This window comes from Nicotiana sylvestris, chromosome 4 (assembly GCF_000393655.2).
Source record: "Nicotiana sylvestris chromosome 4, ASM39365v2, whole genome shotgun sequence".
Lineage (NCBI taxonomy): Eukaryota > Viridiplantae > Streptophyta > Magnoliopsida > Solanales > Solanaceae > Nicotiana > Nicotiana sylvestris.
In genome coordinates, this window is record NC_091060.1 from 163,314,392 (window position 1) to 163,332,871 (window position 18,480).

Genomic DNA, 18,480 nt, shown 5'->3' on the forward strand with positions numbered 1-18,480 from the left:
CACTCTTGGTCTAACTGGAGGTGGAGGAACATGCTCCCTCGTCAACTCAGGTTCAACATTCACTTCCTCCTTATCATCACCCTCATCATGGAAGGGTGTGTCATCCCCAGACTCATCCGCATTGTTGTCATAATCACTATCATCTTCCTGACTCTGCGCATCTGCCAATTCACTAGTAAATACGTCGTCTATGGGCAACTGTGTGAGGTCAGGAGCTTCAAGAAGCTCGTTTTCACTGCACATAAAGAACAAAATGATAAGTTACCCAACTAGATAAATACTTTAGATATAGCTATATCACTTTACTTACAAGTCGTACTGTCTTGACGTTTCATGATGGATATTTTCTTGTTGGTGATGACTCCCAGATGGACCACCATGGTCCAATACTCCAGAACTACGCATATTCCAACTAGGGGCAGGGTCATAACTTGTAAAATTCATATCCGGACGGTACCCCCTATGAAAAATATGAGTGTTAATACAAATCCAATTAAAACATAAATTAAACATCGCTAAAGCGTAGTAAAATTGAAGTTTACCAGTCGTCTTGTTGATTATCTAAAGTCGAAAAATTATTTTGTGGCTGCTCATTCGCCGGTGGTGACAAGTTTAAATCAAGGCAAGCTCTTTCATCACCAATCTGTCCGGCAAAAACTGCTCCAAAATAACCACCCGATGACTGGGGGTTATCCCTACTATGCACGCCCTCATTATTGGGAACGTCTTCCACCTTGACGTACATTTCCAATAATTTTATTACAATAAATTCCCTATATTCATCCGGAATCAGTAAAAAATCTCTAAGAGTTTCATCATCCTCGATGTTAAACTCAGAATAATAAGCAAACCCCTGCGGAGTCACTGAATACGGAAATCTACCGGTTATTTTAAGGTTAACCGAACGCCTCCTCTCATTCATTTTTTTACGTAACAACGATACCAATTTATCGTACTTCATAGTAAGCGGCAATTTAACATGACATTGTGGAGGTGAGCTATACCTCACAGAGTTATTCTCCAACACAACCTCACCTCCCCCCCCCCAATATAGTGAAACCCTTATTTTTGCCACTTCAGACATTGTAAAAAAATAATTGATAAGAAGAAGAGAGAAGTATGAACGTAAGTTTGAAATAAAGTATTGAATGAATTTTTATAAAATTGAAACGCCTTTAAATAAGGCAAGTCCGACGTTGGGGTGTAGAATTTTTCTATGTAAAACGCAGTACAATACTACGTTTTATGTATTGAATTATTGTTATGTCAGTTCATTATTGGTGGGGGCAAAAATCAGAGTACAACGCAATTATTTAATGTAAAACGCATTATTATACTGCTTTTTACAAATGTATCTTAGTAAAACGCAGTATAGTACTGCGAATTACAAAAAATAATTTTTTAAGTAAAACGCAGTACTATACTGCGAATTACTTTAACGGCAAAATTTCTGTTAAAGTAATTCGCAGTATAATACTGCATTTTACTCATTTATGTAACTTTTTTTTAAAGTAATACAAAAGTGTTTTTTGTCCAAAAAATAATTAAAAAAGTTTCGGACTCTTATTTTGCTCTATCAAAACTCGTTTCAACCAATATTATATTAACTAAAATTTAAAAAGAGAGTGAGAAGTTGTCTGTATATTTTATCGATATATAAATTTTTGATACAATAAAAGACTGTTAATAAATATTGGACATAATGTGAACTTACTATATGACTAAAATTTAATCCCAAGTTTTTTTAATCTCAACTTATTGATATCACTTATATAGATCTTTCCTATTTTTTATTAGATCACACATTATATCAAATATAATCATTCTTAATCTTGTATAACTGCACAATCACCTTAACATTTGCATCTTTGCAATACTTATTCTAGAGATATATTGAACATTAATAGCTCGGCCTTCACATATAATATTATTTGTCTTGCAAGTGTTATATAAATTTAATAGCCAACGTTTTAATACATTACTCTCCATCTACCATGTCATTCTTTTAGATCATTAAGCCTAAAAATATATGTGCGTGATTATCTATCTAATAATTTAAGTTTTGAAGTAAAACTTTCGTTTCCAAAATAACATTTTAGCTATTTCTTTTATAAATAAATCAACTATTGTTTATATAGTATACAAATCAAAATAGTAGTCTAAACTTCGTGAATAGTTAGATAGATAATCAAATGAGGCATACTTCTACCGGATGGTTTATTGAGGCTTCATTGTAAAGTAGAATAAAGTTTATGCCAATCTTTCAAAATTTAGTTATTTTGAAAAAGATTTTGTCACAAGAATATTCGGAAAAAAATACTTTAGGAGAAGCAATTTGTATTTGACAAAAATTCCAAAAGTACTTCTGAAAAAAAGGTTACTTTCAACTTATGGAGTGGTGTGCCAAAATATGATCAGCTTGAAACGAGTCTATTACAACAACAACAACAACAAAAAATCCAGCTTAATCTCATACGTAGGGTCTGGGGAGAGTAGTGTGTACACAGCCTTACCTCTACCCAATAAAGACAGAGAGATTGTTTCCGATAGACTTTCGGTTTAAGGAACGGTAAAAATAAATCAACAAGCAATAACAACAGTAATATAATAAGGTAATCGAAGCGAGTGACATAACAAGTAATAAAAGAATAGTACTATTACTTATCGATAAACCTAGGAGAAACTCACAACTACTTGTCAACCCACCACCTTAATCCTCGACATCCACACCTTCCTATCGCGAGTCATGTCCTCGGGTAGGTGAAAGAATGATATGTCCTGCCTAATCACCTCTCTTCAATACTTCTTTAGCCTGCACCTGCCCTCACACCTCCTGACTTGAGCATCTATTTCTCTCTTCACATGCCCAAACCATCGCAACCTCGATTCCCGCAACTTGTCTTCCACATATGTCACTCCAACCTTGTCCCTAATAACTTCATTCCTAATCTTGTCTTTCCTGATATGTCCGCACGTCCATTTCAATATCCTCATTGCAACTACTTGTATCTTCTAGACATGGGACTTCTTGACGGGCCAACACTCGGCTCCATACAACATAGCCGATCTAACCACCACCCTGTAGAATTTGTCCTTAAGTCTAGGCAGCACATTCTTATCGCATACCCCCCCCCCCGGAAACTAGCCTCCATGTCATCCACTTGCTCCAATGCAGTGAGTAACATCCTCGCTAATCTCCCCGTTACCTTAGATTATAGACCCAAAATACTTTAAACTATCTCCTTTGGAAATGACTTGAGCATCAATCTTCGCTTCCACTTCTTGCTTCTCATCACTGAGTTGGAATGTTGACTTGAAACGAGTCTATTATGACCTTAAAAGAAGAAACTTAACGAAGCAAAAGTTGTAAACAAAATTGATTCATTAAGTTTCAACGAATATGACGAAAGAAACGTGAAGTGACTAAAATTATAATTAGTTACCACTTTGATCTATAATTACCTCAACCAAATCCCCATAAATGGTATAAAGTGATTAATGATTGATAACAAGCTAACAACAAACGGTTAAAACAAATTACTTATAAGAATTGTAATATTTGAATTACAATTTTTATAGCTAATACAAATAATTGTAGGGGATTTGAATTTTGGGACCAAAAGCAAGAGCTTTATTGGCCTAGGGGTGGAGCCGCCCTCGAACACAGCAGAGAAAATTGTTACATGGAAACCATACTTCAAAAATTCACTACATTCAGCACGAATACAAGCAAATATTAAACACATCCAGCCTCAAAAAATTGTCACGATTTGCTGCTGGAACTTTGCTGGATCTACGTAGGCACCGAGTGAGTCACCCCAGTCCGGTTCTCCACTTCAAAGTTAAAGAGAAGAAAAATGTTCCAGTTCCAAGAACATCACCAATCAACCGTCCTTCGGATCATCACACCTGAGTTGCTAAATTCCAGTGAACAGCTTTATCTGTGAGACTTTATAAAATTGCAGAAACCGCCCAAGATAGGGCCCTTGAGAAAAAAATAGCTAACACGGCGGATTAAGACAATCCATCCTCAAAGTGGTTCATGTTATGTATCGAACGACACTAGATGGAATAGTAAAAGATTGTACAGCTGGTCCAATGAGCCAAAAGGCAGAAAATGACCAGTAAAAGAATAAAGAGATGAAAGAAGTCAGTTGAACTCCTCCCCACTTAGAACAAAGGGGCCAAGGGTTAAGAAACTGCAACTACTCTCTTCTCCAATACTGAGCCATGCAGAGTGTCCGACACTTTGGATGGGGGCCAATATCTGAATACTGACCTACCAACAATGTTCTCAACGGGAAGTGGACCCCTGAAAAAATTACAGTATAAATGAGATACAAATTTTGCATACAGATTAATGAGATCCCAATTTTGCATACAGACAAATGAAAAAATACACCAGTGCTATCTGCTTGATTTTAATTGTTTCACCTACCTAGGCCAAAATGCACAAGAGATTCCTATGGAATTATCACATTCACAACAAGGGGCTCTTTTATATACTTAATTAAAGGAGAATGAAAGGTTTGGTCTTAAGGGAGCGGAGGGAGAGAGGCAGAGACAGAAGGAAAGGTTGAATACTAATACAGCGCTTCTTTAGCAGTGAATTGTTGTTTTTCTGTTGAATAAATTAAACCGTTCTATGCTCACCAGTTATGAGAATCAAAGCTGTTATTGCGATTGTCCCCCATCACGAACACATAGCCATCAGGGACAAGCTATAAAATGACCAAGCAAATATTACATCTTTGATGAAATTAAATTGTAGACATCCTCAAAGATAAAGAGAATAAATGCATTACCACTGGTTCCATTTCATATGCAAGGGGCTCTAAAATGAAGTCTTCATCTTGAGCAACACCATTCACAAACAGTTTACCCCCACGCACCTGCATAAAACATTATCCTTGAATAAGACATCAGACTTGACAAAACTACTCCATAAAACATGGTAGAGTAGAAGAACTTACTTCAACATAGTCCCCAGCTGTTGCAACAATTCTTTTAATAAAGACATCTCCAGCACTATAACCAATATGCTGCAAGATACAGAAAATTGCCACCTGCTGAATGCATGTGCAGAACAAAAATCTCACACTACAAACAGTCCAGACAATTCTAACATACCTGAAGGATAGGTGGGGCTCTAAATATCACTATATCTGAAACTTCAGGCTTCCGGAAAATATATGAAACCTGAAACGAAATGCGGCAGAAAGCATAATGATTAGTGAAGAGCTAGCATTACACATGCTAAGCTTTTACAAGGTTGGTAAACAATCAGGACAGAGTATACATGCTTTGCTCAGAACCCCAGCATGTTAAATTTGCTCAGACATAGATAGTGATCGTAGGAAACATGTCTGTTGCACATAAGGCACCAGTTATAAAGACCAAACTAATCATAAACACAACGAGCATTTGATCTATCAAGCACGTAAGGAGCATGTACTCAAATGAGGATTGGTTATTTGGCACTACTAGGACAACCCTCACACAGAAGTTGGATACACGACAGACTCTTTTTTTTTTTTACACGATAAAATCATTGATAACAAAAATGGAAACCGGAATAATCACCCGATTAACAAAATTACCACGGTGTAAGGAAACTAAAACAGCTCTTCTCTAAAACATTGAATGACCAACATAACCTAGTTAGGTGGTAAGGCTCAGCATTTTCTGCCAATATATTCAATCAATCAATTAATAAAATACGCCTGACACACCAGTTGAAAAGTACTATCAGTTCGAATAATAGTAGTTTTTTCTATAGGTAAAGGGTAAAATAATACTAGTAAGACTCTGACGGGTCGTCTGGTTAGCAGGAAAAGGATACTAATCCTAGGATAGAATTGGAATTGTATTTATCCCATGTTTGGTTATGGGTATTAGCTAATACCAATATAAATTTTATACGAAAATGGTGGTATTAGCCATTCGATATAGAAGGTGGGATAGCTAATCCCATGGGAATCCTTGTCTCTCAGTCTATCCCACAATTGAACCAAACGTCCCGAGAATACAACACCTAAAAAACTTCATTTTCCAGGCACAAATGATCTTGATAACCACCCATCACATATTTAGTCCCGCCATTTACAAATGAAAAAGAAATCAAACAGTAACAAACTTCAAATTCATTATAGTAACCCAGGTGCAAAACAATGATTATAACCACTGATAATACAATTCAAAAACATCCAAAAAGATGACTTAAATGAAAGAATAACAGATATACCTTTTCAGCCATTATACGGTCACCCACATCGAGAGTAGGTGACATGGAAGCAGATGGAATTGATCTTGGCTCAGCCAAAGATGACTTAAACATTATGCTCACACTCAATGCTGTAAATGCAGCTTTTGCATCATCAGAACAAACGTTCAACACCTTTGACAACCAACAGCTCTTCGAATTCGAAACAGCCTTCAATTCATTCGAAACCAAAGGCTCCGAACAAACAAACTTTTTATTACCACATTCAGTTTTTTCAGTTCCACCCTTATCCACCTCGGGCCGAGCAGCCGAGGACCCAATAGTACTGGGCACATTACAAGGAAGCCATTTCGAGCCCTGAAAAAATGGAAGTATTGAAGACGCTTTCAAAGGCGAAATCCCCAAAACACTCATAGTAGCAGAGGGCCCACAAGAAGACTTCATCAGCGAAATTAATCCAACAACCAAAGGTGATTTTGAACAACTTTCACTGAGGAATTCGGCAGCAAGAGACGAACAAACTGAACCGGACGAAAAAGACCGGGCCGAGTACGTGCTACTCAACGGCCGGGGTTTCGGTTTGGATCGGCGAAAATCGGAGTAATTTGATTCGGGTTTTTGAGATGGTGGATGAAAAATTCGAGATCGGACAGTAGTACTACATTCGTGAAAGAACCGGCAACCCACAACTTTTGAAGAAGCCGAGGAAGCTAGGTTTTGGGCTAAGTAGCCGGAGTAAGTGACGGTGAATCGAATCGCCATAAGTATAAATTGTAATAAACCGAGAAAGATGTAGAGAATTGTAGGTTCGGTAATTAACGGGGAGAGTTGTAAAAAACCTAACAGAAGCGAAGAAATGCCATCGGGATTGAAGAAATCAGTGGATCGGTGAAGAAATTGGTGAATTGAAAAGTTGGGTCAACGGTATCAGGGAAAAACTGAATGGCTATTTGGAAGAACTGTGTCGAAATTAGGGTTGTTTTTCAAAAGGGGTTTTATGAACGGGATAGGAAAGGGATTTAGCTCCCGACGACGACGACGGCCGGCGAGAAATCGCCGGGAAAAAGAGGAGAATTGCGAGACGCCAGGAAAGTGAGAAGATTGACGATTTTGTGAAGGGTTCTGGACTTTTGGGTCTAATAGGGGGCGGCTTGTTGTAGTGTGGACTTTTACCCCTTGGTTGTACTAAATTTACGAAAGTACCACTCCTCACGCGCTGGACTCACTTATCCTTTGACTTCCTTTTTAGCCCTGGTATTTAACCCCACCCTGTTTGGTTGATCCGGCATTTAACTATTTGGAATTAGTGAAATTTACTAGTATCAAATATTTACATTAATTTAAGAAAGTGCGAATAAGTATTTATCATTTGATCATTTGAGCATGAACTAACTCAATTTCATTTGTAATATGAACTCACTCAATTTTACTTGTAGCCTCTTAACTATTTTTATATGATTATTTAAGAAAAAATTAGTTGTGGCTTTTTTCTTTTGGTTAAAGAGATATTTATATATAAAGCTTGTAACAAAAAACTAGGAAATACAATGCATAGTACTATCTATGTCGGGGTACTGTAATTCCTTCAATACTGCGATGTTTTGTTCTATTGTATCAATATTACATGCAAAAAATGTTCTAACAACTTCAGTTCCTAAGATGACTGCCCAAAATACATCATTTGCAAACATCAGAGGAACTGCTAGTATGCTGATTCGTCCCAAAAAACATGACTTTGCTGCCTCTTTCGCCAGTACATCAGCCACCCTATTCTACTTTCTGTAGGTGTGCATCACCGTCACCTTGTCCATCCTTTGCATTAACAAACCTGCATTCACAAATCATAGGATCATATATTAAGTTACCTATAAGAAGCATTTGAATTATTTCAGCCGAGCCTGTATTGATGTCCAGAAGGATCCACCCATTTTGCTCTGCTAGTTGTAGCCCTTTTAGGAGAGATTTCAGCTCAGGCATGGTATTGGTGGTATGTACTATATTCTCTATATACCCCATAATTCAATCCCCGTTATAGTTCCTGAATACTCCACCGATTCCTCCAATGCCTGGATTACCCCTAGCAGCACGATCCATGTTCAGTTTGTAATGGCCTCTCCTGTTTCATATTGGTCTAGAAAGACTTCTTGATGGTGCCATTCTTCACCAACATAAAGTATTCGGTTGCTTTTGAGATGGTGTTGGTGGTGCTGATGCTATCTTTTTTGTTCTTGAAGAGGTTGTGATTTCTAGTTAGCCAAATGTGCCAGAAACATAAGAGAATGATATTCTCCCGAGGAATGTTTCTGTTAAAGAGTGTATTCTTAAGCTTGTTCCATGTTGATGGTCATAGTTGGCTGAGAAATGGGGTTTAGCTGCCTAATTGTAGTAGAAGCCTTGAATAATAATTCCTGCCAGAATTGAGTTGCATTTGTACATTCAAAAAAGATGTGGTCACTTGTTTCTTGATTTCTCTGACAGAAGCAGTATTGGGGGTTACAGTTAACCTCAATTATGTGAAGGTAGGCTCTAGTAGGCAACTTGTTTTGGGCAAGAAGCCATATGAAGTTCTTAACTTTGTTAGGAGCTTTTAATTTCCTCAATATGGCATTATTAAAATAAGTATTATAGTTGAGTGAACTTTATTTGTTCTAATATTTCTCATATTATTCTGCTCACATTATTCAGCAGATTATTATCATAATAGAGAGAGTGAACTTTCAAATCAACTTTCTCACCATCAAGTTTGAGAGGTTGAGAAAAAAATTACGTGAAAAGAAAATATTAACTTCTTCTCTTTTGATTCAATGCTACTTACTATTTAATCATTTTTCACTAAAAAAAAAAGAAGGGAAATGGGGTTCTTGCCCTCTGATTTACTTTCATTCTCCTAAGTTCTACCACGTTCTTATTTCAACCAAAATAAGCTACTCAAAATGTTATCTACTCCTATATTATTATTAAAGCCACAAAACATTCGAATAAATATATCATTAATCGGTCATATTTCGACTAATTTTAAAAGGGCAACCCTCTATATGAAAGATAGCTTAACAACTTAATGGAATCCTCGTTTAGGGAATGTGTATCTATTTTAAATTTATTTTTTGAATGATTTCATAATAAATGGCGCGAAAGAGAATTGTGAGCTTAATTAGTATATGAAGTACTAAAAAAAAAAAAGAGAATTGGTAATTAGTATTATTCAAGCCATTTCAAATGATTTGCACTTACTACCTTGAAACATTGGAATGAAAAACGAGAAAAACGGCTAGGAAGATTAAGTGGGCGTTTGGACATAAGAATTGTAAAATTTCAAAAAATGTAAAAAATATTTTCAACTGAAAATGGTATTTGAAAATTAGAGTTATATTTGGACATAAATATAATTTTGGGTTGTTTTTGAATTTTTGTGAATGATCCAAGCAAAAATTTTGGAAAATAATTTGTTGAAAAAATTTCAAAATTCGTCTTCAAGTGAAAATTGAAAACTTTATGTTCAAACACTGATTTCGGAAAAAGTGAAATATTTTTCATGGTCAAACGGGCTCTTACAAAATACAGACAAATCAATAATGGCAGGTTGGTAAATATGTTTGAAGAATGGGGTAATTTCTTAATTGTAATCTTTTTGACTTTGAGTAACCATCATTCTGCAGGCAGCTTGGTGTGGGGTTTGGTTGAGGTAGGGGGGGGGGGTGTTCATATGTTGTTTCTTGTGATGTTCGCCTCTATATTTTGTGCCACACCTTTTGGAATTTCCAGAATTAAAAGACAAAATTAGCCAATTAGCAGCTGATTAAATCTGAATTTCTTCCTAATAAAGGTGATTTTATACCTTTGATTGAATAATAAACTTATTTTGAGTAGCTTCTAGTATTCTAAAATTAATGATAATGAAAATTTCATATCAAGACTCTGAACTCGAAGTTTATGATTAATAATAATGATAAATGAGTAATTTATCATTTTACTACGAGCTTTATTGGTGCCACTTGCTACAAGCCTTAATGATGATGTTGTTGCTTTGATATAGTCTATTCTAGGTTTGGTACGTGAGGTTCACTTGTTAAATGGAATAAAAATCTTTAAATAATTTCAATTCGAAGATTAAGGCAAAAAGACGTAAATTAATATTCAAGGAGCTACAATATGTTTTGACCTAATCAAACAGATTTCGTAAAACTGAATATCTCTAGTTTACCAACCACATATAGTCAACTCTTAATCGACTTCACTGAACGTGGTACCACCTTCTTCATCTTAGGGTATGTATGGAAAGCCACTTGTAATTGGAATTGATATAATTATTATGGTAGTAATTACACAATATAGTAATTACGACGATCTATTTACTTATCACATCATAATATAGTGTAATTACAAGCGTACTGTTTGGTTGCATAAATATAATTATATAGTTATATTGAATTTTAAATGAAGTAATTATCAAAACTTAAAAGCTACTCCCTCCGATTCAAAATAAATGATTTTCTGGGTGTTTTTACACAGATTAAGAAAATTACCTTTTAGCATTAAATATCAATAAAAATGACTATACTATCCTTTGCTATCTATTTTGGTATTTGGGATGTGATTATTCTCAACTCTCACAAAACATTTAATGAAGCAGATGGAAGACGCAACGGCAGAACATTCATGATTAGCAACCATCTCAATTTGTCAGACGAAGCAACGCTTGAAAAATGATTTCAAATTTTCAGAAAGAATCTCAATATGTCTAGAATTTTAGTTTTAAAATATCAACAAAATATAAAATGGAGCCAAAAATTTCAACATTTTCCACCAAGAATTCTCTTATAAAAGAAGGTTTAATTTTCTAAAATGATGAAATAAGCATGGCTACAACACAAAATAATCAAAACGTGAATCTGATATTGTATAATCTGATGTAAACTGTGAGTATGCCATAGTTGAAGAGTAATAGAACTAGAGAAGTGGAAACGTGAATCTGATCATATGGAAGAATTCAATTGCATTGGAAATAAACACTTTAATAACACATATTCCAACAATATTTACTCCGGGCAATATAGGGAAAAAGATATTAATGCTCTCTTGAAATCTGTAAAAATCACTTATTTTGGACAAAAAAAATGCTAGAAAATTACTTATTTTGGACCGGAGGGAGTAATATAATAAATATATGCCTATAAATAATTTTTTATAAGTATAAATGATATTAGATTTGGTATTTAAGATGCATATTTTTTCTTGAATATACATTAATTAGTAATCATATATTTTTAATTAATAGTATAAAAATAATTGATATATATTTTCTAAATTAATAATATTTGGTCTAATTAATTATAAAAACTAAAAACATACATTTTGTAAAAACATCATGGAATGAATGTTTGATAAAATAAATTAATATTTATAAATATAATGTCACAACAATATTCAAATGTTTGACCAATTTAATCTATTAATTCCAATTATAATGAACAACATGCAATGTGAAATAACAAGCCAATACTACTAAAATAAGTAAATTGGAACCATAAATATAATACAATTTCAAAATTCAGAAAAAAAAAGTTTAACATATGTCAAATTCCAACATAATAAAAATAAGTTCCAATACAACTTAAGATTAGGGAAATATAATACGTTTATAACCTCATTCAAAAACAAAAATTTACTTTAATGTCATCACTCATTATATGCTAAGTTTGTCAATGACTCATTATTTCTAATATTATGAGATGTAGTTTCAAAAACTAGAGTAATAATGCAGTTACGCTAAATGAAGAAAGTAAAATAAATAAGAAACAAAATATAAGAGCAATTACATGGAATCACAAAAAGTAGAGGGAGATAAATAAAAGAAACATAATGTACAAAGGAAAATATATTTTAAAATAAAAAAGAAATGATGTAAAATAAAAGAAATTAAAATAAAAAGAAATTAAAATAATGGAAATAAAAAATTATAAAGAAAATGAATTAAAACTAAAAAAAAAGGAAAGAAGTTAAAAAGTAACATCCTAATTACACAGTTTAATTACCATTAATTCTCACCTCCCCCTTGAGAATTACAACAACAACAAACCCAGTATATTCGCACAAGTGAGGTCTGAGGAAGGTAGAGCGTACGCAGACCTTACTTCTACGTAGTGATGATAGAGACATTGTTTCCAACTCCCCTTGACAATTAAAGAGTATAATTCCACCTCTCCCATTACAATCAATTTTACGCTGACCAAGTAATTACTTGGTCACATAAACATGCCAAATTGTATAATTACACCCAATTACATTCAAATTCAATTCCTACGTGGCTTCCCAAACAAGCTCTTAGAGAACTTAACACAAGTATTATTTTCGTAATGATTTTCTTTTATTAAATAGTCTCGTGTAGAAAGTATTTCATGTTCACGCAAGGTACGAAAAAAGACCGTATCCAAAAAAATGTGATGTAGATAATCTATCATAATACAAATATTAATGACTGTTTTTGTTATTCCATACATATTGATCATACCGAAATAACTCTAGTGTTGCTTCAAAGCAGTAGCTTTTAGACAAAGCGGTTACGAAATTATGAACTAATATGGTTTTTTTCTTTTAGAGGGGAGGTGAGGGGGTGGGGGGTTAAAAAATGTAGAGAGTAATTACTACTTTTGTTATGAGTACGTACATAGTGCTTAATAATGAAGGAACTAGTGACGAAAGCACACACATCAGCCATAAGGTACTGTAGATAATCCAACGTGAAAACGTCATAAATCATAATTATCAACATTTTATAACAAAAACATTTGGGACTCATTTGGATAAACCAAAAAATTCTTAAGAGTCAAACTTTACTTTTGACTTTCCTTTGTCTTCTTGGCTCATCAGCCTTAATTTCATTTGGTGGGCAAATGCAATGTACATTCGATTAATCAGAGAGGGCCCATTTATTTCGCTTCTTTGCTCTGTGTTTCCTGTAATGCTGTATTCTGGGTCGGGTCCGAGCCTAAATGGGTCAAACGGGCTGGGCTTAACGGGCCAAGCTCTGGCGGTCCCGGGCCTCACGGTCCCGGGCTTCGTGGGCTCAATGGGTGGAACCAGTCTGTGACGGGCCTAAGTCCATATGGTTCTGGGTTATACGGGTCGGGCTCGTGGGCTTAGCGGGCCTAACGGATTTTTTTATTTCCGGGTTTTTTTTAATTTTTTTTTGTTTAAGGCAATTTCTTGTAAACCATATCATGGCTATATAAATAATATATATGTAATATATATGTAGAAATCTAATTATTAAAGTGCTTGACGAAAAAGTAAAATAACAAAACAATAGTAAAACTAAATTGCCATACATAATAAATTAATAAGAAAGTACAACATGAAACATAAATACGTCTAATAATTTTAAAATAACACAAATTGTTGAAATATCTTAAAGACGAATTTGCGGATAAATACCATCAACACAATACGTTATATGCCTCCTTAAAATGCCTATGGTACACCCTGAACGAAAATTTAAGACTCTTCCACAGTTCTTGCATTTTAATATTTGGCCTTCTTCATTTTCTTCAAGCACTTCATAGTAGTGCGAAACAAATAAGCGCACTCTTTCCGAACGAGGCATGATGTAACTTGAAAATTAAGATTGAGACTTGAAGTCTTGAAAATTGGACATTGAGAGAAATTTAGATTGAGAAATGAGTATTGAGTATTGAAATGAAGAAGAGGGAGGGGGATATTTATAGCGTTAGAGAAGGTTAGTTTTGTAAATTGAAAAAAAAAACGGCTATTTGTGCAATATGGCCGTTGGTGGTCATTGGGGTGGGGCCCTCATTTTGAATTTTGAAAAATCTTGTTTTGTAGTATATATAGTATACTAGTATAGTATAATATATATATATATATATATATATACTATATATAGTATACTAGTATAGTATACTATATATAGTATGTTATGTATATATATTTCTAAATATAATTTCTTATAATGTTTTGTATTATATATATAGATTTTCTTGTAGTATATATTGTATGTTATGTATATATATTACCTTATATATTTTCTTGTAGTATATATTGTATGTTATGTATATATATTATCTTATAAAGTTTCTTGTAGTATATATTGTATGTTATGTATATATATATATTTTCTTGTAGTATATATTGTATGTTATGTGTATATATATATATATATATATATATATATATATATATAGATTTTCTTGTAGTATATATTGTATGTTATGTATATATATTATAGCTTATAAATAATTGCAAGTTAAAGACAAAACAATATTGCAAAAATATAATCAAGGGCATGTCTTATAATTTTTATTACCAAAAATGGTATATCTTTCTTAGTCTTCCTCCCCCAATGAAATGAGCACAACAAGGTACTAATACCACCATTAAAAGGGAAAAAAACTAAAAGAAGATATGCCAAAAAGTACAAGGTACACCATAATCTACATTGTATCTCTAACAAATTTTATAAATCCTTCAAGGTTCGGAGGAGGTTGCGTTGGTGGTGCTGGAAAAGAAGCTTGTTCATCACCACTTCCGGGCGAAGCAGCATCCTCCGCAAGTTCTGCCATCATTTCTTCATAAGCTTCATCTATCGCCGGTTGTGATTCCGCAATTCCAAAGTTTCTTCTTTCCGAGCGGATCCAATCTCTGAACAGTACAGATTTTTCCAAGCTCTCCCTCATTGACGCTCTATGATCACCTATTTGAAGTCTTGCTTGACTGAAAGCGCTCTCTGATACAATAGTTGAAGCTTGAATAGATAAAATATCCCGAGCCATCCTTGCAAGAACCGAAAAATATTTTTCCCTTGCCTTCCACCATTCCAAAAGATCAAAAGTGCCGTCTGGATTTTCCTTTTCAAGTCCCCGCGACCAATAAACTTGAAGCTCATTTAGATGTGAAGTTTTATCATAATTATCACCTTGAGAACCCCTGAACTCCGTCCAAGATTTAAGTGCTTTTAAGCCCGCAGTTCTTTTAGACGATTGTGAACTAGACGAAGTAGGGGTTGGAAGATCACCGCAAATTATCACCGCAAATTCCTCATTTGAAAGATCTAAAGCCTTATAAATATTTGAGTACCAAAAATGAGGACCTCCTAATTTTATTGTAGGATTTAACATTGCAGCAACACCATAAATAGGAGGGATAAGGAAAAAAAAATTTAAACTTTTCTTTCATTGCATTTATAGCAAGTTGATAAATTTCCCCACCCTCCGAAAATTCAACAAACAAATCACATAGTGCTGCAATATAAACTAAATAGTTTGAAATAGTCGGATAATATTGCCCAAAAAATGCATTTGTAGCAATTTGAAAATATTCTAAAAAATCTATAAGAATTTTAACATTCGTCCAATCTTGAGTAGTAAGCATTTCATCATTATCCTCACCACCCACCCGAGTATTAAACGTTGCATTAATTGGGTTTCTATATTCATATGCAACTACTAAACTTTCGTACATATAATTCCATCTAGTCGGGCAAGCTTTAGGAACCTTTCTTTCTCTAAGGCCATATTCATCACATTTTTTAAAATATTCTCTTAGTCTACTTCTACGGTTTGAATAAAAAAGCCAATTAAGAGCCATTCTAACCTTTTCAATTTCTAAATTTAAAATTCGCATACCATCACCGACAATTAAATGATAAATATGACAAATACATCTAACATGGAATATATTCCTAAATGCGGGATTTAGTGTTGTTGTAAGTATGCCTATAGCACTAGTGTTACTAGAAGCATTATCCATAGAAATTGCCATTATTTTATCTCTAAAGCAAAAATATCTACAAATATCTGCAACAGTGTTAGCTATAAACTTACCTGTGTGACATGAATTAATTATTCTATACGCAATAATGCGTTTTTGCATTGTCCACTCCTCATCTATCCAATGACTTGTAACAGTTAGATAATCACAATCATTACCACTTCTACCAATATCAGTAGTAATAGAAATTCGATTACTTATATGAGTAAATAAATACCGCAAATATTGTTCATATTCATGTTTATATTTATAAATATCGCTCTTAACTGTTGCGCGAGGCCAACCTTTATAAGTAGGATTAAAAACTCTTCTAATATAATGCACCAAATTAGGATTAGAGGGAAAAGAATAGGGTAAGCACATAACGGTAACCATCTTTGCTAATTCTTCACGATCTCTATTTGGATCGTAATATAAAATACCTCTGGTCACATTGTTAATTCCTGGTTGAACTAGATTTGAACCAGTACTAGGGTTAACATCAGAATCTACATGTGTTCCCTCTAGCTGCGCTTTCATTTGTAAATATCTAGCTTTATCTCTAGGGTGTGTTTTTATGTGCCTAGTCAAACTACCCGTGCCGCTACGGTCTCCAGTATATTTATGCGCCAGTAATTTCCCACATGTTTTACACTTAGCCTTATTTTGTTCTCTTACTTGAGTAAAAAAATTCCAAACTAATGATGTTTCTAGGCGTTTAGGAGGTTGTCTATTAAAACTAGGGGTTTCTACAGGTGGGTCGGGCGGTACATCAGTTGGGTTATTAAAAGGACTAGTAGGTGTATCATCTAAATCCGGTTGGGTTTCATCTTCATCCTCATTTTCAAAGATAGTTTCATTAGGATAAAGAGCATTCATAGTTTCATCATCTAAATTTTCACCTGGTGCAACATTATGGCAAAATTGACTATCGGAAAATTGAAAACAGGGGTTATCACTATCAAGAATAATAGGAGCAGCAGGACGTCTACCAGGTCTGGGTCGGGGAGCCGGGGGAAGGGTAGTAGGTTGGCCACTACTTTCACCAATTTTAGCTTTACCCTTACCACCAAAAATATTTTTCAAAGAAAATGCCATATTAATTATAATTATACTAAATAAAACTAACAAAACTATAATATTAAAACTTAAGAGTTGGAACGCGTTTACCGAATTGCCGAACAACTTCTTGAAAATTGAAAATCGTTGAAGACTTGAATACTTCAATTCACCAACTTCACAATTTTTCACGAAATTTTAACAATAAAATAAGCAATTATAGTAGAAAGATTGAGAGAGATTGATGAATTGGTGAGTAAAAATGAAAGAATGAGGGGGTATTTATAGTTGAGAATTGGGAAAAAGTGTAATTATATAAAGTTTGAGGGCCAAATGGCTATTTTTTAAACTTCCAAATGGTCAAAATTGCAGCCCAACGGCTATAATTTTAATTTTTGACCGTTGCTATTTTTTTTTAAAAAGTAGCCGTTAGGCCCGGTAAGACCGGCCCAGGCCCGCCAGCCGGTCTCGGGCTCGTGGGCTTTTTTTCCATACCCGACCCGCCACGGGCTTTTTGCACCATTAGGGACCGGCCCGCCATGCCCGTTTAGCCCGTTAGGACCGCGGGCCCGGTCCCAGCCCGGCCCACCGTATAGCATTAGTTTCCTGCTAACATGCTGGGATTAATACAAGGGAAAATTTTACATAAAGAATAATTGGGATCCCTGCTTTTTAATTTTATACATATATTTTAATTTATAACTAACTAGTACAAAAATAATTGGCTAAGATTCAATATCCAACTCCAATAGATTCTCAAAATTACTATTTAATTTTAAAAAAATATTATTCAAGCTTTTAAGTTAATTTTCGAATCAGTAACTGTAACTCAAATATTAGTTCAACAAATCAAATCCATTTGGATGGTGAAAATTAGCTTTTTTAACAAGCTTAAATATGTGGGTTTAGATTCCGAATTTGATTTTGTGAAACATTTGGAGTGGGTATTATTTAGAAGTGTTAGAAATAATATAAGGAGGTTGTATATAAACTTTGAAGTCATTTAATGGAGATTTGGACTGATTTTGAACAAGAATTGCAACTGAAAATCGTGGAAGAAGTTCGTCTACAGACGCTTGTATAAAGGTGTATAAAAATATATAATAGTGTATAAGATGTGTTATACACTTATATACACTATTATACAAGATTATACATAATTATACAAAAAACTGACTTTGTCTTCTTCCTTGTGTTTTTTCTGAATTTTAACTCAAATCTACTTCAAATCACTTTAAATTTAAATTTTGAACTCCTTTTGATATTTTCAATCAATTGGAACAACACCCAATCCAAACAACTAACAAACTTAAAAAATCTTATTTTTGAAAGCAAAGCTTTGAATGACATTCAATGGTGGAATGTTGAATCTTCAATTTTCTTACATTGCAACCAGGTGACACATGGGAGAAGCAATATTGACAGACGGACCCTTG

General features: G+C 34.1%; 1 protein-coding gene across 1 annotated transcript; it reads right to left on the reverse strand.

Moving 5' to 3' along the window:
- Nucleotides 1–3,527: 3,527 nt before the first annotated feature.
- Nucleotides 3,528–7,361, reverse strand: LOC104217967 (thylakoidal processing peptidase 1, chloroplastic-like). The gene is made up of 6 exons (XM_009768330.2): nucleotides 6,245–7,361; nucleotides 5,131–5,199; nucleotides 4,974–5,042; nucleotides 4,806–4,892; nucleotides 4,654–4,721; nucleotides 3,528–4,312 (listed from the first exon to the last, which is right to left on the reverse strand). Exons 1-6 carry the CDS (start codon nucleotides 6,983–6,985, stop codon nucleotides 4,192–4,194), a joined length of 1,155 nt encoding a protein of 384 aa, XP_009766632.1. The 5' UTR covers nucleotides 6,986–7,361; the 3' UTR covers nucleotides 3,528–4,191.
- Between the last annotated feature and the right edge of the window lie 11,119 nt (nucleotides 7,362–18,480).